Source organism: Bos taurus, chromosome 10 (assembly GCF_002263795.3).
Source record: "Bos taurus isolate L1 Dominette 01449 registration number 42190680 breed Hereford chromosome 10, ARS-UCD2.0, whole genome shotgun sequence".
In the NCBI taxonomy this organism is placed as follows: domain Eukaryota; kingdom Metazoa; phylum Chordata; class Mammalia; order Artiodactyla; family Bovidae; genus Bos; species Bos taurus.
The window spans coordinates 89836202-89857714 of record NC_037337.1 but is presented as its reverse complement, the minus strand read 5'-3'; the positions used below and the strand labels follow the sequence as shown (position 1 = coordinate 89857714).

The following is a 21513-nucleotide window of genomic DNA, read 5'->3' as shown; positions in this document are numbered from 1 at the left end:
CCTGGCTACAGCGGGGAACCTACTGCTTTCTATTGTTGGCCAAATGTACCCAGAAAAGAAATGTCCAAAAGGAAGGCATTTTTGTGTTCACCAGGAGAGTAAAACCTTCAAAATATGGCAAACAGAGCAGAGACATTTCTTGAGTATGATACTACCTAAATGGAGAATCCGGAAATAAATGTGAAATTCAAATGCTCTAATTATTACTCAGGGTGAAATGTCCTTTGTGATGGCACAGGATGTGACCTTCAACGCCACATGTCCACAGAAAGCAGGCAGACTGTTCAGGCATTGCAAAGCCTCAGCTTCTCTATGTGTGTTTCCCCACTCCCATCCTTTGTTACTATTCCAGGGTGGCTATGTACTGCCTGGGGCTAGCTTGTTTGATCCATGGCTGCAGAAACAAAGCCATTTGAAGCAAATGCAGAAGGTTATGAAGAGGAAGGGAGAGTTAGTGAGGTCTGAGCAAACAGTGAAATATATAGGCTTTCACACCAAAGGAAGGCTTTAAATTGAACATGACTTCAGGAAAAATCAATTTGTCTTTTCCTTTCTTGTCATAATTTCCCCTGCAATATGACTCCTGACAATTATTGAAGGGTGCATCGTTGCATAAACCCTTGCACAGTGCGGCTTATTCTCCAAGAGTAATCACATAGTGTAGCATCTGTGATGTCACAATTGGTTTCTATGGTGATAAGAAAAAGGAGACTAAGAAGAGAAGGGGAAAAAAACCCATCACACCAGTGACATGACAGTCACTTTGGTAGCAGTGCGAATGCTCCTTGTAAAACCATCCTCAGTCCCAGGGTCTCAGAGCTATCACTGAAGCCATTGTGCAGTGAGTGACAAGGGAGATGAGGAGAGGGATGTCAGCCTTTGATAAGACAGGTGTCTTGTTCGGTAACATCATCTTACAACAAGCATTAAGGAGAATAGCAGAAGAATCAGCAAGTGCAAACATTAAAAAAAAAAAAAAAAACCTATAAGGAAAGGGAAGTTTGCATACACCCTGCCTCTTCCTACCTGATCTGCCGTCTCGCTGAATATCCACGTGGTACCATTCCCCATCGTTGGCTTTCTTCTGCGTGGCTTTCACTTTAATGGTGCCTGAGCCCATGTCAAGCAGCAGGTACAGGTTGCCATCGAGGAGTTCCACAGCAAAGAAGTCCACCTTGGTGTTCTTCTGGCTCCGGGCATCCTTTCTCTCTTGGGGCTTGCCGTGAGTGAAGAGGATCAGGCCGTTGGGCTCAGTGGTGCGAAAGTCAAAGGAGATAGAGCCCATGCGTTTGGTATTCCACTTGGGCAAGCTGATGTAAGCCTCTGGGGTCTCAAAGTTGATAGGGTCCAGTGTGGCCACATTCTCACACTTGAATACTACCTCACCATAGATCTTCATCTTGGTGTCCCCAATCCTGGCCAAGCGAGACAGCTCCAGACGGATGTCATTATTCTTATAAACAACCTGTCAAAAGTCAAACAAGTGCCATATGAATCAATCTTGCAAGCTGCAACCATCCATCGCTCACTGGGAACTCAGGAAAAAGGCCCGAGAAGAAGCTTCAGGACACAAGAGTCTGAAATAATATGAGAAACATGAGCCACAGCACTTGAAAAGCAGCTGCACAAACCTCTGAGGTGCACACAAGCCCTGAAGAAGCCCCTGTGTCTCCACTGTGTTCCTTTGGTCTGTTTCCTTCTGGCTGATTTTTTGCAGCATCAGAAAGTTACACAATGCAAGCAGAAATCAAGAGACTGAGTTGCGCAGACACAAATATTTCCAGAGATATTTACTGAAGTGTCCTCAGTAAAAGGCCAGGAACAACCTAAATGCCCATCAGTGACAGACTGGCACACCCTTATACCGGAATATGAGGCAGCCCTCAAAAACAAAGTAGTGCTCCCAGTTTTGACGTGGATTTTCTGAGTAATATTGTTAAGTGAATCAGCAAGGAACAGAACCATGTGCATTATGCTATCATTATGCAAAGTGGGTGTGTGTGTTAGGAAGTGTGCATTTTATGTATATACGTTTGCAAATGCATTAAACATTTTTGGAAGGAAACACATAAGAGACTATAAAATGGTCACTAGGGAAAGGATTTGTAGAATTAATATTCAGGAGTGGAGAGAGACTTACTTTTCACTATATCTTGCTGTAAGGTTGGTTTTTTTTTTTAAGATGACTGAGTGTTAAGCATTGGGAGGGAAGACCTATATTTTTCTCCACATTGCATGTATCCTCTATACACATAAAGTAAGAGAATGAAACACCCTAAAACATTTTTTAAAAAATTATGACTTTCTAAACCTCATATAACCTATGTAAGAGTAGGGATTAATCTTGTTCCATAACTAGAATTTTAAAGAGGTTTTGTTGCTGTTAAAACTGAATTTTGGAGTACTCTTTCTACCCCCTTCTGATGCCTATGTCAGAAGCTTTCTCTATCTCCTTTATACTTTAATAAAACTTTATTACACACACACACACAAAAAAAAACTGAATTTTGATGCAGCGCCCTCAGATAGGTCTTGGTCCTTTGATCTCTAGGCAATGTCACATCCATACCGAAACAATAAACAGGGGGAAACAGAGGGCAAAGGGGCTAGCATCTGAGTACTGATTATGTAGACCGCTTTGCTATGTCCTTCACATTGTCTTATTCAAATTCTAAATCAGGACCTCGATTTAGGTTCCAATCCCACATCCACTACTTCCAAGCTGTGTGAACTTCAAAGTTATTTAACGTCCTCCGGTTTGCTTCCTCCTTTGACAATGGGAATATAGGAACAGACTCTTTCTTAAGGATGGACTGAGTTACTATATGGGAAGCACTTAGAATGTTCACTGAGTATGGGGACAAACATCTCAGCTCTTTTGAGGGTGACTGTTAACTCACTTGGTCCTTTCTGCAGCCCTGAGAAAGTTGTCTTATCTCCATTTTCAGTAAAATAACAAGACTTAAGTGCTAAACTCTTACACCTCATCTCAGTGATAAAAAGTTAATTGAGTGAGTCATTCCAGTATATATCATTTAATCCCAAACATCTACCTGTAGAATTGCTTCTCTTCTCTCTCCCAACATGAGGAGAAAATCAAGCAAAGATGTATGCCTTTTCATATTGATTAACAACAAAGAATTGAAAAGGCCTACCATATAGCCTTCGTCATGGGTGAAATCATAGTCACACTGAGAACAGTCACAATACTGATATTTACTGAGCACCTCCTACCAGGCACTGTACTCAGGATCTGAAGTCTAGCACCCCATCAGATCCTGACAACACCCACTTGACGTGTCTACCATCGTTCTCCCATTTTACAGATGCAGAAACAGACATGGACAGTAGTTAAGGAGCCAGCCCATGGTCACACAGCCAGTTAAGTGCCCGAGTAGGACTTGAACCCAGGGAGTTAGCTCCAGAGTCCATGTGCTTCGACACCTACGGACATTCAGCACAGGGTTATACTTCCAGCACCCATGAGCTCATCTTCAATAACACACTGGAAATCATGTATGTTCAACTTCCCAGTTCAAAAGCTAAATTTCTTAATTCTAGTGGACTGACCATGTGCAAAAGGAAAAAAAGAAAAAACAAAACTGCAAGATTCTTAGGCAATCACTCAAGTGAGTGAGAAAAGAAATGAAAAATGTTTAATGGCTAGCAGCTTTTCCTTTCTAATCCCCATGCAACAACCTGTGAGAGCTCTCTGTCATAACCTAACTGCAGCTTTCTTTGCATTTGGGCTAAACGCCTATGACCAGAGCTCTTGTAAAGGTTAATTATTAACGTAGAACAATAGGGGATCCCACAGGGACAGACAATAAATGGAAAAAGAACTCAAATATCTCTACAGGAGGCAGAAGGATAAAAAGAAAAGGGCCTTTTAAAAGAATGCAGCATCCTATGAAGAGGAACTCTTCTGTGAGAAGGGTACAGAACCGCGACTGGGACAGACAGTGAATAACTAGAATGCAGATTTCTGGAGACACAGACAAGAGAATCCCAGCTGGGAACTGGCAAGACAAAGACTTCTCTCAAAAGCTCTTTGAAAATGAGCTCTCTAGCTACTCCATGGCCCTGAAATTACTTGTCTATTTATTTGCAATTTCCACACCTTTACCACTGACAGCTGAGTAACCTCTCTGAGTCCCATTGTATTTATTTCCAAAGGCAGGAGACTCAATAGCTGTTCCAGAACTGTTCCCCTTTCCCTCCAGCCCCAGAGCAATTATCAAGATTAAATGGGATATTATACCTGGTAGACTGTAGAGAATCCTAAATAGTACGTAAGCCTAGGAACACAATAGTACACCATGTTTTCCAGCAGTACTGGGGTACTATTGAAAACTGGCAGGGGCCTGAACTGATGTTCTTCTGAGGATCTCCTACCAATAAGAAAGGGACAGGAGAGCACCTTGTAGCCCAGTGATATTCAATTAAGAAGCTCCATGGTTGGCATCTTCACCTCCCTACCCGAACCCCTGCCAACCTGCCCACTGCAAGACAATGGCATGGCCATGCAAAAGTGTAGCAGCACCTTGGGGAGGGCATGATGGCAAGAAACCCCAGTGGACTCCCTTACAAGGCAAAGTAGTATCTAGTATAGTTGCTATACTAGATGTTGTTCAGTCACTAAGTAGTGTCTGACTCTCTGTGACCCCATGGACTGCAGCACACCAGACTTCCCTGTCCTCCACTATCGCCAGATGTTTGCTCAGGTTCTACTGAATCAGTGACGCTATCCAACCATCTCATCCTCTGCCGCCCCGTTCTTTCCCTGCCTTCAACGTTTCCCAGCAACAGGGTCTTTTCCAATGAGTCGGCTCTTCGCATCAGGTGGCCAAAGTATTAGAGCTTGAGCTTTAGCATCACTCCTTCCAATGAATATTCAGGACTGATTTCCTTTAGCATTGACTGATTTCATCTCCTTGCTGTCCAAGGGACTCTAAAGAGTCTTCTCCAGCACAATTCGAAAGCATTAATTTGGTTTAGTATTTTCTGTAAATTCATACTTTCATCTAAATGGAAAGCCCTGCCTGATGACCAAACTAGGAAAAGATGTGGCAGTGAGCACCTTGGTTGACAACTAGCCTCAAGGAGCAATGAGAGACAAAGTGGAAACAGCTCCTAATGGGAGATGTCACACAGCCTGGGGTGACAGAGGCAGAGTGCCAAAGAGTGACAACTCCAACCTCGGGCTTATAAAAGCTGCTGTTTGGACTTGCAGCTTGTCCAGCTGTCAAGTCCTAAGGATCGCTCAAACCAGCCCCTCGCCTACTCCCGCAGTGCCAGACTCTGTCCACCACCATTTCTCCTCTGGATTTCTGCAATGGCCTTCTAACAGAACCCCCTGATCCTTCCCCTCATGTTCTCCATAGTTCCACAGTGAATTTTCCAAAACCATTAAATCTGATCAGGCATTTCCTTGCTTAATAACCCTCAACATAGACAAGGATGATCTGTCCCTGTCTCTCTCCCCACTTGTTTCCCTTTCTTTCCCCCATCCTTTCATTCTCTAATCCAGACGACTTAAAGCTCTTTGATTCTTTTAATGATCCTCTTCTCTCCCCTGTGTCTGTCTGTCTGTCTGTCTGTGTGTTAGTCACTCAGTAGCATCTGACTCTTTGCAACCCCATGGACTGTAGCCCTCCAGGCTCCTCTGTTCCTGGGATTCTCCAGGCAAGAATACTGGAGTGGGTTGCCATTCTCTTCTCCAGGGGATCTTCAGAATCCAGGGATCCAACCCAGATCTCCTGCATTGCAGGTGGATTCTTAACTATCTGAGCCATTTGTTCCCTGCTAAACACTTTTCTTGCTCTGATTTACATCCAGTACACACTCCTTGTCCTTCTGGTCTCAGTTTAGATGCTACTTTCTTGAGGAATCCTTTCTGACAAAATGGCCCCCATAATTCTGACAATTTTGTGGACGTTTTCCTTCTGCACACTATCTTTTATTCTTTGACCATGTGTAAGTATGTTTGTACAAATTTGAATCCTTTTAAAAGTGTTTTGACTTTGAATTATCAAATAAGATGTGCTTAGGACTTTTATCCTTATGTATCAGAGGGTAGACAGAATGAGAACCATAATCACAGAAAACTAACCAAACTGATTACACATGGACCACAGCCTTGTCTAACTCAATGAAACTATGAGCCATGCCATGTGGGGCCACCCAAGATGGATGGGTCATGGTGGAGAGTTCTGACAAAACATGGTTCCCTGGAGAAGGGATTAGCAAACCACTTCAGTAATCTTGCCTTTAAAACCCCATGAACAATATGAAAAGGCAAAAAGATAGGATACTGAAAGAAGAACTCCCCCGGTCGGTAGGTGCCGAATATGCTACAGGAGATCAATGGAGAAATAACTCCAGAAAGAATGGAGAGACAGAGCCAAAGCAAAAACAACGCCCAGTTGTGGGTGTGACTGATGATGGAAGTAAAGTCTGATGCTGTAAAGAACAGTATTACGTAGGAACCTGGAATGTTAGGTCTATGAATCAAGGTAAATGAGAAGTAGTCAAATAGGAGATGGCAAGAGTGAACATTGACATTTCAGAAATCAGTGAATTAAAACAGACTGGAATGGGTGAATTTAATTCAGATGACCATTGTATCTACTACCGTGGGCAATAATCCTATAGAAAATATGGAGTAGCCATCATAGCAAACAAAAGAGTCAAAAATGCAGTATTTGGGGGCAATCTCAAAAATGACAGAATGATCTCTGTTCGTTTCCAAGGCAAACCATTCAACATCATAGTTATCCAAGTCTGCGCCCCAACCACTAATATCAAAGAAGCTGAAGTTGAACGGTTTTATGATGACCTACCAGACCCTCTAGAACTAACGTCAAAAAGATGTCTTTTTAATCATACAGGACTGGAATGCAACAGAAAGAAGTCTAAAGGTACTTGGGGTAATAGGCAAGTTTAGCCTTTGAGTACAAAATAAAGCAGGACAAAGACTAACAGAGTTTTGCCAAGAGAATACACTGGTCATAGTAAACAATTCCTTCCAACAACACAAGAGACAACTCTACACATGGACATCACCAGATGGTCAACACCAAAATTAGACTGATTATGTTCTTTGCAGCCAAAGATGGAGAAGCTCTATACATTCGGCAAAACCAAGACTGGGAGCTGACTGTGGTTCACATCATGAACTCCTTATTGCCAAATTCAGACTTAACTTGAGGAAAGTAGGGAAAACCACTAGACCACTCAGGTATGACCTAAATCAAATTCCTTACGATTATATAGTAGAAGTGACAAACAGATTCAAGGGATTAGATCTGATAGACAGAGAGCCTGAAGAACTATGGATGGAGGTTCATGATATTGTACAAGAGGCAGTGATCAAAACCATCCCCAAGAAAAAAAAAATGCAAAAGGCAAAATGGCTGTCTGAGGAGGCCTGACAAATAGCTGTGAAAAGAAGAGAAGTGAAAAGCAAAGGAGAAAAGGAAAGATACACCCATTTGAATGCAGAGTTCCAAAGAATAGCAGGGAGAGATAAGAAAGACTTCCTCAGTGATCAATGCAAAGAAATAGAGGAAAACAATAGGATAAGAAAGACTAGAGATCTCTTCAAGAAAATTAGAGATGCCAAGGGAACATTTCATGCAAAGATGGGCTCGATAAAGGACAGAAATGGTATGAACCTAACAGAAGCAGAAGATATTGAGAAGAGGTGGCAAGAACACAAAGAAGAACTGTACAAAAAAGATCTTCATGACCCACATAACCACACGGTGTGATCACTCACCTAGAACCATTCTAGAATGCAAAATCAAGTGGGCCTTAGGAAGCATCACTATGAACAAAGCTAGTGGAGGTGATGGAATTCCAGTTGAACTATTTCAAATCCTAAAAGATGATGCTGTGAAAGTGCTGCACTCAATATGCCAGCAAATTTGGAAAGCTCAGCAGTGGCCACAAGACTGGAAAAGGTCAGTTTTCATTCCAATCCCAAAGAAAAGGCAATGCCAAAGAATGCTCAAACTACTACACAACTGCACTCATCTCACAGGCTAGTGAAGTAATGCTCAATATTCTTCAAGTGAGGCTTCAACAGTATGTGAACTAAGAATTTCCAGATGGTCAAGCTGGATTTATAAGAGGCAGAGGAACCAGAGATCAAATTGCCAACATCCATTGGATCATAGAAAAAGCAAGAGAATTCCAGAAAAACAGAAAAACATCTATTTCTGCTTCATTGACTATTCCAAAGCCTTTGTGTGGATTACAACAATATGTGGAAAATTCTTAAAGAGAAGGAAATACCATACCACCTCACCTGCCTCCTGAGAAACCTGCATGCAGGTCAAGAAGCAACAGTTAGAACCAGACATGGAACAACAGGCTGGTTCCAAATTGGGAAAGAAGTATGTCAAGGCTATATACTGTCACCCTGCTTATTTAACTTATATGTAGTGTATATCATGCAAAATTCTGGGCTAGATGAAACACAAGCTGGAATCAAGATTGCCGGGAAAAATGTCAGTAACCTCAGATATGCAGACGACACTATCCTTATGGCATAAAGTGAAGAGGAACTAAAGAGCCTCTTGATGAAAGTGAAAGAGGAGAGTGAAGAAGCTGGCTTAAAACTCAATATTCAAAAAAGTAAGATCATGGCATCCGGTCCCATCACTCCATGGCAAATAGATGGGGAAACAAAGGAAACAGTGAGAGACTTTATATTCTTCGGCTCCAAAATCACTGCAGATGCTGACTGCAGCCATGAAATTAAGACACCCAATCCTTGGAAGAAAAGTTATGACCAACCTAGACAGCATATTAAAAAGCAGAGACATTACTTTGCCAACAAAGGTCCATCTAGTCAAAGCTATGGTTTTTCCAGTATTCATGTATGGATGTGAGAGTTGGTCCATAAAGCTGAGCGCTGAAGAATTGATGCTTTTGAACTGAGGTGTTGGAGAAGACTCTTGAGGATCCCTTGGACTGCAAGGAGATCCAACCATTAAACCTAAGGGAAATCAGTACTGAATATTTATTGGAAGGACTGATGCTGAAGCTGAAGTTCTAATACTTTGGCCATCTGATGAGAAGAACTGATTCACTGGAAAAGATCTTGATGTTAGTAAAGACTGAGGGCAATAGGAGAAGGCAACAACAGAAGATGAGATGGTTGGATGGCATCACTGACTCAATGGATATGAGTCTGAGCAGGCTCCATGAGTTGGTGATGGACAGGGAAGCCTGGCATGCTGCAGTCCATGTGATCACAAAGAGTTGGACACAACTGAGTGACCGAACTAAACTCAACTGAACTGGACTTGCAGTGCATGCTTAGAAGGTCAGATAGTAAAACAGTGGTATACAGAATCTCAGGGCTAAGACACTGTCTCAGAACAACACCTCTTGTCTTAATCTTAATGTCCCTAATCTTTGATACAGAGGCACACAGGAACAATACCAGGAGTAAGGCAAGCTATGAGCAGGAGCAATACAGTAAAAACAGTCACCACCTACCAAGAGCCTATTATGTGCCAGACACTTTAAAAATGCTAATGTGCACCTTCCACATTAAGGAAGTGAAACAGGTAACATTAGCCTCACTTTGCAGAAATGAGGTTCAGAGAGGATAGGCACTTGTCTAAGATCACACAGTCCCTTAAGGGCATAACCAGGACTTGAACCCAGATCTCTCTGACTGTACTGGGGCAAGGTCATGTTCCAGGGGTGGCCATTCCTAAGCTCTCTAGTAGTGCAGGCTTACCCATAAAGTAGAAACTCCTTAAATCAGGCACAAAAAAACACACCCAGCTCCATCCAGACTTATTAAGCCCTTCCTACCTGGGCTGCCCTCTCTAATGGATCCCTACCCTTCCCTTCCCCACTTTGAGGCACTTGGAGGCTTCAGTGTGAACTCTGGTGTCAAAGCTTCTGCATACTTGCTCATCACGTAGGTTTCCCAGCCTACAGTGCCTTCCTCTCCTCTCCAACCTCTAAATGATGATTCATCCCTGCCAGGATCTACCCCCAAACCCACTCCAGGCCCTCTTGGACTACTCTGGTTCTTGCTGATACCCACCATTTGCTTGGAAGCCTTTCATTGCCTACCTATGACGGAGCTGTCTGCCTGCCTGCCCAGACCGCTGGCCTTGATTGGGAAAGAAACCGCTGTTCTTTTAATATTCGTTTATTTTTGGCTGTGCCAGGTCTTCATCACAACATGTGGGCTTTCTCTAGTTGTGGCGAGTGGGGGCTACTCTCTAGTTGCGGGATGCGTGCGTCTCATTGTGGTGGCTTCTCTTGCTGTGGAGCACAGGCTGGGTACACAGGCTTCAGTAGCTGTGGTGCGCGGGCTTAGCTGTTCCGCAGCCTGTAGGATCTTCCTGAACCAGGGATTGAACCCATGTCCCCTGCACTGGCACACAGATTCAAAACCACTGGACCACCTGGGAAGCCCCAGGTTATTCTAATCTATATGCTGTGCTTTTTAAACTCTTCCATGATGCTCAAGGAATATGGCAAGCCCAGGAGTGTGAATCTAAGGGGTAGTAGTTCATGGGAGTATTTAGAAGGTCAGATAGTAAAATAGTTTTGGACAGAAGCTCAGAATTAAAATACTCTCTGAGAACAACTGACTCATTTGAAAATACCCTGATGCTAGGAATGATTGAGGGCAGGAGGAGAGGGGTATGACAGAGGATGAGATGGTTGGATGGCATCACTGACTCAATGGACATGGGTTTGGGTAGACTTTGGCAGTTGGTGATGGACAGGGAGGCCTGGTGTGCTGTGGTTCATGCGGTCACAAAGAGTCGGACATGACTGAGCGACTGAACTGAACTGAGAACACCACCTCTTGTGTATGTCTCCCCAATCTTTGATACAGAGGAACACAGGAACAATACCAGGAGCAAGACAAGCTATGATAGCAAGAACAATACAATAAAGAGAGTCACCATCTATCAAGAACGCATGGGAGTATTTTCCTCTCTCTTCCATCTTATCCCAGGACACTCTGGACGCTGTTTTCAGCTTTCTGGGAATATACATCCACATATTCTGTGATAAATGCCACATCCCTGGGCTCTCCAGCCAGGGACCCAGAAGGAATCTGGGAGTGTGAGTTTGTTCCCCACGGTTCCCAGATGGCCTTGTGGTTCTGTTTCTCCTGTCCAGGAAGAGCAGATTTACCACACGGCCTTTCTTTTCTCTTGTTTTTGAAGTGTCTGTAATCCTCTACGTGTCTACATATAGGACAATCTCAATAAAAAAAAAAAAAAAAAACCAGATCGTCTTATAGGACTGTGACTCACAGGCCTGTGACTTGATGACAGAGCATCACTGTTCCGACCCAGGTCAGTGGACGGTGTCTGAAGTCAGGACTCTGGGGGACATCCTCTGGAGTATGTGGGCCAGACGAAACAGAGTGGTGAAAAGCCAATGTCAGGGGCCTTGGGGTGGAACAGCATTGACAACAAATCCCAGTAAAGCCTTTTGACTTTATACCTGTGTGCAGAGCAGTTTACATATGACCAGCAACGGACAAAGATTCATTCCCTACCCCAACATAATCCTTTGACAATAGATAATAACGAAATGAGCTTTTTCTCTTCAGCTTTCAGGATTGTGCAGTTTCTAGATAAACCTGGGGGTAATCTTGTTATTGTGTGACATTTCTACCCTGTGTAAATAAATAAGAAGCCCTGGGAAAGCACCTTGCGTCTGGGGCAGTCACAGACTCCCATATCCTACTTTCTCTATATTACTTCCCCCTCGACCCTTCATGCAACTGATGACTCTGGTTGGTGGTGATTTTCCTTCCTGAGGAGCGTCTACTCAACTCATCTGTCACTCAAACATTCAACCTTGTTACCTTTCAGTAAGCACGGGTCTTACTGTTTTGAGTAAACCTCAAATATCTTATCAGCAAAACATATGCATTACAGCTTTAAAAATCTGAACCAGCACCTAGTTGTAGCGGTGCTTAATAAATGCTCATATCTTCATTAAATCTGATGTTGGACTCAGTTGGCAGCACAAGGCAGAGGTCAAGGTCACGGACGTCCCGCCTCAGTAAGTACAGTCCGAGTCCAGCTCCTCCCCTGCCGGCTGTGTGACCTTGGACAATGGTTAACGTTCTTCACGTCGAAGACTTACAGGTAACGCGTCTCCTTTCACAGGGCCGTAAGAGGCCTGTGAGGTAATGTGTCATAGCTACAAAATGCTTTAGCAGTTTCTGATGCTTCTCTTCATTTTGTTATTTTCTGTGAGAAGCCATAACTAGATCAACAGAGAGGAGAGCCTGACATGGAGTCATTAGAAAGGGAAGATTCCACTACAATATTGTAAAGTAATTAGCCTCCAATTAAAATAAATACATTACTTAAAAAAAAAAAAGGGAAGATTCCCTGTGAGGGTAAGTTCTAAGCCACGTGTCCACTCAAGAGTCTAACGACAGACTCTGGATTTAACAAATTCTGAAGGTAGAATAAAAAATTACAAATTACAAAATCAGGACTTCCCTGGTGGCCCAGTGGTTAGGAATCTGCCTTACAATGCAGGTCTCCGGTCAGGGAAGTAAGATCCCACAAGCCTTGGGATGACGAAGCCCCTGGGCAGCAAGTACTAAAGCTCGTGTGCAGAGAGTCCACGCACAGCTAAAACCTGATGCAGCAAATTAGGAAAAATAAATAAATAGTTGCCTAGTGTGGCATTTATAAGATATGAAAACGCCTAGTGGTATCTATTTTTTGTCTTTCTCACACACCAGGCCCTTGTACAGATTTAGGATTCATGATCCTTAACATCATTTTCTGCCGCAGTGTACCACTGACCAAATTCCAACAGTGAACTTCTAGCACAAATGGGGCAGCAGATGGTCCTCTTAGCTTCCAAAGCCAGAGAAGCTGATATTTGGCATGGCCAAGGCCACATCTGCACCCCTGGTCTGGCTAACAGGGGTCAGCAGACTCACTCGCCTGCTGAGTTGCAGCTGACACCCAGGCTGAGGCCCTGAGCCCCCGCCACTGCATACCACGGACATCATTTCCAGGTTGCTGTTCTGCTCACAGCACTCAGGGTCTGCCAAAGATAAAAACCGAGCCCCAGAAATAGAAAATGGGAATGGAGTTTCAGAATCACAGGCAAGAGCCAAGAAATATGAGAGTCCTGAGACTCAAAGTAAAGGCCGGAAAGACTCCAGATAAAGTTGAAACCTGTAGGAGAAATACTGGCGATTAACTAACTTGAGGTTTGACAGAAACAACAAAATTCTGTAAAGTAATTATCCTTCAATTAAAAATTAAATACATTTAAAAAAATTTTTAAAAGGTTGGGCGAACATACTATCACAGGGAACTCTCCTTAATGCACGGTGGTGACCTAAATGGGAAGAAAATCCAAAAGGGAGGAAATATATGTATATGTATGGCTGATTCATTCATTCACTTGTTGTGTTAGTACAGAAGAAACTAACAACGTGTAAAGCAACTATACTCCATTAGAGATGAATTAAAAAAAATAAAATTTAAAAAGGCTTGGTGATCCAACACTCTGTGGGTCAAACAATACATATCTGAAAGCTGGATCTCAAAGACTACCAGTTTATAATCCCTGGTCCATGGTTCCAAGCTGAGCACCAAAGAATGGATGCTTTTGAACTGTGGTGTTGGAGAATACTCTTGAGAGTCCCTTGAACTGCAAGATCCAACCAGTCCATCCTAAAGGAAATCAGTCCTGAATATTCACTGGAAGAACTGATGCTGAAGCTGAAACTCCAATACTCTGGCCACCTGATACAAAGAACTGACTCATTAGAAAAGACCCTGATGCTGGGAAAGATTGAAGTCAGGGGGAGAGGGGGACGACAGAGGATGAGATGGCTAGATGGCATTACCAACTCAATGGACATGAGTTTGAGTAAACTCTGGGAGTGGGTGATGGACAGGGAGGCCTGGCGTGCTGCAGTCCATGGGGTTGCAAAAAGTCGGACACGACTGAGCAACTGAACTGAAGGTTCCATTTGCAAGAGACTGACAGGAAAAAATAAAAGGGACAGAAAGCAAGCTGGAGTCATAGGAAGAATCCAGACAAACTTCAGTACTTAAATTGAACCAGCAAAGTCCTCAGACCCTTCCTCATTTAAAAAAAAAAAAAAGCCCGACGCAGAGAGAGGAACACATGAGCAAGCACTGTGCAGCAACCAGTTAGTCTGACCTTATAAACCCAGGGCCATGGGCGCCAGCTCCAGAGCCGCACGAATGACGCAAGTCATCACCACTTAGCCTGAAGACTTAGGCAAGCATTTATTCCCTTGACTGATTCCTTAAGAGAAAGCAATGGCCATGTAAGTCTGTGGTCAACTGCAGACATAAACTTGTTTAAGACTTCCAATCTCTGGCATAGTGAAGGTCTCAATTTTATTCTTCAGGAAGGAGAACTTTCTTAGGCTCTACAACATGCAGATTTCAATAGTTGCACAGGCTTGGTTGCCCCGTGGCGTGTGGAATCATCCCAGATTGGGATCAAACCTGTGTCCCTGCATTGACAGGCAGATTCTTAACCACTGGACCACCAGGAAGTCTTAGGACTTTTATTCAGCTAAAAGGTTGACTAGGCACATATGTCTATGTGTTCCATAGAAAAGATTTTCAGCCAACCAAATCTGTGGGGTATTTAGGATACCATAAAAGTCCAGTCTATCACGAGAGGTAAGATGTGCCAATTCAGGCTTTATCATTCTTCCAGAGCCTTCTAAGATTTTACTGAATTAATGAACCAAGAACATGGCATAGACAAACCATAAACTTGGCATAACGAGAACCAGGCAAAGAAATAAGACGTGAAAATCCATATATGGGCCATAGTTCTCCGAGATAGGCCTTATCAGTGAATAGTGAAAAGGTTTCTAGATAATTTAGAAAAGTTTTCGAGATGACCCTTTAAGCCACAACTGGACAGAAAACTCTCCCATCTCTTAGCACCATGTTGGCAAATACACATTTCTCTTCTTCCTTTCTGGAAGATGGCATTGCTAACTAGTCTAATTCTATTCTACTCCCTTTCTCATTGAACCCAAATGAAGCCTCAGAATTCAAGGCAGTGCTCTATGAAGTTATCACCAAAGAGCTGAAACTTGAGGTGAACCTACCTATGCTCTGGTTACTTTCTAACATGAAAGCCAACATAATGTAAATGAAGATTAAGCCAACTTAAAGTAAGCTTCCCTGGAGGCTCAGATGGTAAAGAATATGCCTGCAATACAGGAGACCTGGTTCAATTCCTGGGTTGGGAAGATCCCCTGGAGAAGGGAACAGCAACCCATGCCATTATTCTTGCCTGGAAAATCCCAGGGACAGAGGAGCCTGGCGGCCTACAGTCCATGGGGTCGCAAAGAGTTGGACATGACTGAGCGACTAACACTGACTAATGCAAATTAAGAATATTGGAAACAAAAGAAAATCCATGTAAATATGTTAACTAACTTAAGCTCTAGACCATGGAAGACAAAGGTAACATGAAGTACAATCTGATATGCAAGGCTTAGAAATCTTGGAGGATGCTTTATATGAGATACCTGTCGCTCCAGCTAATGAGTGTGCCAGGGTCTGTAATCAGAAACTTGGCCCAGACTGTATTTCTCTTCCCCCTGCTTTTTAGGAATGACATAATAAACAGGCTGTGCATTTCTGATGGGGCAACTAATGGATCCCCAGTGTCTGGCACACAGTTGAGGCTCGACAAATTTAATACACTCTTAATTCTTGTTCTGATATTTTCTTAAGTACTACACAGATCTACCCCCATGAATGCCTATGTTTCTTTCTGTCTTAGAATATTTGATGAGGGCACCCACGTGACTACAGTGAAAGTTACATGTCTCAAAGAGGGGAACTAAGATCAGATGAGTAGGTGGTACTTCATTATGAAAAGCTCTAAAAATACAGTCATTATGCAGTTGGGGGAAAAGGAACCATTAGGGTAGAAAGGAAGCCTTTAGCAGTTTGATTAGAAAGGTGACAAAATTTAAAATGTGCCTTCCTGAATCACTAGGAATCTACTGTTATTTTTATTCCAAGGACTAGAAATAACTCTGATCATCTTACTGTTTTCTCTGGGGATAAAATGTCCTTTCCTGCTTGAAACTCTTCAATGGTTCTTCTGTACCAACTTCAGAATCAAATGCAGACTTCTAAGCATTAAAGTCTTCCTGATCTAGTCCATCTTCATCATCACCAACCTTGCCAAAGTTCTGTGGTTCTTCCAATAAACCATCCCTGGCATAAGCCTCACCTAGATTCTCCATCTGAATAACTACTGCTCACATGAGAGGCACAGTTAGAGTATCACCTACTTCAGAAGCCTTTCCCAACATTCTTGCCCATTCCACTTCCACCCACAGCTGATTCCCTTCCCTCTGCTCCCATAGCTCCATCTTCTGCTATTATAGAATTTATCATGCTGTGCTGTAACTGTCTGTCTATCCCCAGTAGACTGGGAGTTTCTCAGGTGGAAGACCTGGTGTTTTTCCTGTGTTTCCCAAGGTCTGTTCCAGTGCCTGGCACAAAGTCAGTATATATATTTTAGGAGGATGGGGAAGAATGGAGAGAAAGAAGGGCAAGGAAAATCATAGTCTATATCCCAATGCCTCTAAGTCAAAGAGGACTGTAAGGCAAAAAGAAGCCTCTACATTCATTCTGCTTGACAATAAGTGAGGAGACAAGAATATAGAAAACTGAAGAATCACACAGTTAAAAGCATCTGGTGGAACCACTGAATAGTTAGTTGCTTGCCCTATTGTGTATGCTTGGGAAATGTGCTTATATTTTAAGCTATAAATATGGAAAGTTCCGCACCCTCGAATGGCAGCTGTCATTAGTTTGTGCGTCTTGGCAGAACACTAAGAGAAGCAGCAGCAAAAAGCCCAACTGCAAATTCTAGCAAGATGCTCTAGGAGATTGCCTGATGAAGCTCAGCACCAGAACTGCCTCTCACTCTGCAGCCTGCTAAGAGATGACTGCTCACCTCTACGACCATGGAGCCTGGACTGTCAGAGAGAACAGATTTTGAAACAATACCTCAGAGCCCTTATCCCCTGCACTCAGAGAAAAAAAAAAAAACGGAACAAGAATGAATCCCCAACAGTGAAGCCTTCGACCATGGCTAGCAACTTCTGGCTGCTACCAACTATCCTGCAAAAATATAGATTGCAAGAGGAATGCCAAATAGCTTTTGAAGAAAGATTTTATGAAAGGCCCAAAGGCAGAACTACTATAAAGGACTCAGTGAAACAGAACCTTGAAGAAGTCTAACACAGTTGGCTGGCAACAATAGCAGCATATCAGGAAAGCCATGAATTCCACGCAGCCCAGAAAAATGGAAGCAGTGGGTTCAGAACCACGGATAGTGACAGACAATTCCAAGAGATGCTGATCAACACACAAGCTCCAGGAGGACCAAGATGGCAAGTTCACACAGGGGCTTTGCAGCCCATTCATTTGTATAAAGTACATATGGGCTTTATATAAGAGATGCATGGCTTCCTGATGGTCCCCCACCTTTCTAAAAAGGGGCTCTGTTGTCAGAAGCAATTATCAGCTGTTTCTTGCTTGGCCTGCTAAGCAGCTCTGCTACTAGTCTAATAAAGGCTCTAATCAGATGGCCTTTCAAAGTGGTCCAGAGGAGCCCCTCTGCAATCAGCAGAAGGGGTGAGGAGAGTATAAGAAGAATATGCCAGGTTGGCAGGTGCCTGATAACAGAACCATTTCTAACCTTGTGCAAACGGCAGCAAATAAGAATTGAATTCAAACTGACAGTAATATAGACAGAAATGCTAGAACTCAAGTTGATTTCTTTTCTAAACAGGTGTCGGTACCTTTTGTTAACGTCAAAATAAAGAGTTGTGGAAAAAATGAGGCCAACCTCCTTTGGAGGGCACCCTTTCAAGGTGATGGCCCTTAGTCCCAGGATTTACACCTGGCACTTTACCTTTAGTACATCTGCAGAGACCCACACAACCACTAGATGTCCCTTACGCCACATAAAACCAACCTGAAATGAATTTCACTACCAGTCACACAAATCACATTTAAAGAAAGCTTTTCTAAGTCTTGGATCTTAGGTATCAACTATAATTCCTATCACTACTTACTCCTCCTTATTTATATTTTGTCCATTTCTATGCATTTCAATAGTCTTGAGAGTCCCTTGGACTGCAAGGAGATCCAACCAGTCCATTCTGAAGGAGATCAGCCCTGGGATTTCTTTGGAAAGACTGATGCTAAAGCTGAAACTCCAGTACTTTGGCCACCTCATGCGAAGAGTTGACTCACTAGAAAAGACTCTGATGCTGGGAGGGATTGGGGCAGGAGGAGAAAGGGATGACAGAGGATGAGATGGCTGGATGGCATCACTGACTCGATGGACGTGAGTGTGAGTGAACTCTGGGAGTTGGTGATGGACAGGGAGGCCTGGCGTGCTGCGATTCATGGGGTCGCAAAGAGTCGGACACGACTGAGCGACTGAACTGAACTGAATAGAGAACTATTATGAATTAAAATTCTTTTAGAGGAAAAAATAATAGAGAAATAGGCAGAAGGAATATTTCAGGAAAGGACTGCTGCTGCTGCTGCTAAGTCGCTTTAGTCGTGTCCAATTCTGTGCGACCCCATAGACAGCAGCCCACCAGGCTCCCCCATCCCTGGGATTCTCCAGGCAAGAACACTGGAGTGGGTTGCCATTTCCTTCTCCAATGCATGAAAATGAAAAGTGAAAGTGAAGTCGCTCAGTCGTGTCCGACTCTCAGGGACCCCACAGACTGCAGCTCACCAGGATCCTCCATCCATGGGATTTTCCAGGCAAGAGTACTGCAGGAAAGGAATATAGGGTGCCTAAAGGACTCAAAGTTCATTATCACTTTTAGGAATCAAATAAGCTTCAATATACATGGAGTAACCCACAAGCTCAGCTTAAATTCAGTTACCGTACATTAGGATCTTAGATTCAATGAAACTAGGTATGGCAAATAATTTTAATTTCACATGTCAAGCTTGATCAATTAAGAGAGGCTGCCTAGGACACAAAATGGAAAAGATTATTGGGCTGTGACCCACAGACAATGCCTGATAGGCTTGTGAAAATGGGAATGGTGACTCCCATGATGCTGCTCTTGCAGAACCTGAATTAACCCCCTAGCTCGAAGCCTCCCAGACTCAGAATGACCATGGGCCAGGACAACAGGATGATGGCAGTAGTAGAAGTACTAAACATAGCCACAGCTGACCTTAATGGAAGGCCTTTCGTGGGACACGTTTTGTTCTCAGTATTCTACACAAAATAATTTAATCCTCATATGGCAAATATCCAAACCAAGACACAACACTACTTTTGAGAGTAAAAGAGGGCAATAATTCACCCGGACAACAGGTAACCCAGAACATCCCAAGTCTACCTGCAGTGGATGGCTGCCCTGTTGGAGCCTCATGACAACCTGAGGAATGAGAGGTAGCATAACTAGGGTTCGGGACTGCAAGCCTTGAAGCCGCCCAGCTTCCTGACCGAAGACAGAGCCCAGAGAAAGCTACAGAAAGACCACTTCACTGTGCGGAGGATCTTACACACCTGCAGCAAAAGGTCCTGGAGCAACATCCCACTGTGCACGGCAGACAGCAGGCGGGACATGGCCGCCACCTTCCCTATTCAGGGGAGGAGGAGGCTGGGGAATTCACACCAGGTTGGCTCACCAGTTACCAGGGAAACCAGGGCTGGGGCAGGGGACGCAGCTCCTGATTAAGCCCGATAATTAAGAGGATGGGATAGCCGTGTGAGCGAAGCAGGGACTGGTCGAGCCGAAGATATATAAGGAGCAAGAAAGCAACCATCTTGAGTTGCCTGACCACACATTCCACCCCTACATACCCTGCAGGACCCTTATAATCTTGGTCACCCCTCTTCTGCAGTACCCCTGGGGTCAGGCATGTTGAGGTACACTGTAACCGAAGACCACAAATGCAAGACAATAACAGCAGCTAAAGAGGAAGCCAGGTACTTATTTGGCCAATTTTTCATGCAAGTCCAGAAGAGGAAAACAACGGCATCTCACTGCAGACCCAGCCATCAGACTCACTTCACAGTGGGGCCACCACTGTCACCCAGTCTGCAAACAGATAACCTTGGCTCAGACTAGGGGTGAAATGGAAGTTTAGCAGGCAAATGGAAATTAACGGTGTTTCACAGGCACAAAGCAGGGAAGATTATGAGCATTAAGCAAAATACAAGCCACGGCAGCACTCTGAGATCACACCACCCCTCCCTGAGGTCTCTGTCCTGGCCGGCACTCTCAGTCCCCACAGCTGATGCCAAGTACTGGAGAGGCGGATTAACAGCAGAGCCCAGGGTTAACATGATGGTGCCTCCCTCCAGTAGAGGGCCCGGACTAATCATCTTAATGGTCTTAAGTGGGGCAGGTAGAAGACAGGTGAAGTCTAAATTCTCTTCTACTCCTGTTCCCCACGAGGTGCAAACCCAAACCATCGGGGATGTATCCTCCCGCCCCATGGCTTTTTATAATGTGATCCCCTGGGTGGGTCCTATGGCCAGGGCAAACCTGAGCCACTGTCCTGTCCTGACCGATAGTTGGCAGGGGTCCCTCAGTGGTTAGCGGTTGACCCCAGCTGGTTAACATGCCACAGGCACCGGGATGACTGCTCCTGGGATGTTCAGTTACAGCAGCAGGGCTCCAGTCAGCCCCCTGGCCCTCGTGTTGACAGAGCGGGTTTCCCTCTCAACTGTTAAGGTAGTTTGATCATCCTTTCAATTAGCCAGAGATCAGTGGGGCTGTGGACAGGTGAAAATGCCAGCATATATCATTTTTATCAGCCCATTCCTGAACTTCGTGGCTGGTAAAGTGGATTCCTGGGTCACTATCCAATGTCCATTGGTGATGGGGGGGTCCTTATATCATACACAGCTGTTCCAGACACTGAATAGTGATTTTTCTGCATTACTGGATGACCCAGGTAGACCATTAGTAAGGTCTTCCACCTGCTGTAATGCTCTGTAGATGCACGGGGCTGGTGTCCGTCACACTGTATGGCAGCTCCGCCCACATGCATAGCTGCCCCAGAGGCCCAAGGACACTCTTACTACTTTGCTGTTGCCACAGGCCCCAAGCAAGCCCTTCTGGGTAACTGGCCACATCCAACTCACAAGTCTGTCCCCCTCAGTTAATATCCCTAAAGCCTGTGTCCATAACTATTGAGGGGTCAGATAATACCTAAGTGTTGGACAGATAACCTCAGTCCTTGAGATTCTGTCTGTGTTCACCAGCTTCCCCTGTGCAGTCAGATGAGCCAGAAGCTTGGGGCTGCTACTTCTCAACAGGAAAGAGACTCTGAGGTTCAACAAGACGCCACCAATATAAAAGAAGAGAAAGATATCTCCTGTGTTGGTCAGCTGCCACGGCCCCACAGGCTGGTGGACGGCCACCTCGGGATTACCCCTGCCATTTCCCATTCCCGTCCT

General features: G+C 44.1%; 1 protein-coding gene across 9 annotated transcripts in view; it reads right to left on the bottom strand.

Annotated features, from left to right (window-relative positions):
* The window catches only part of NRXN3 (neurexin 3), a 1815083-nt gene that overhangs the window by 1244696 nt on the left and 548874 nt on the right, over nt 1-21513 (bottom strand). For all 9 annotated transcript variants that reach the window (XM_059890636.1, XM_059890635.1, XM_059890634.1 and 6 more), the window contains exon 7: nt 1027-1465. In XM_059890636.1, the coding sequence (XP_059746619.1) occupies nt 1027-1465 (439 nt within the window). The remainder of the gene's footprint in view (nt 1-1026; nt 1466-21513) is intronic.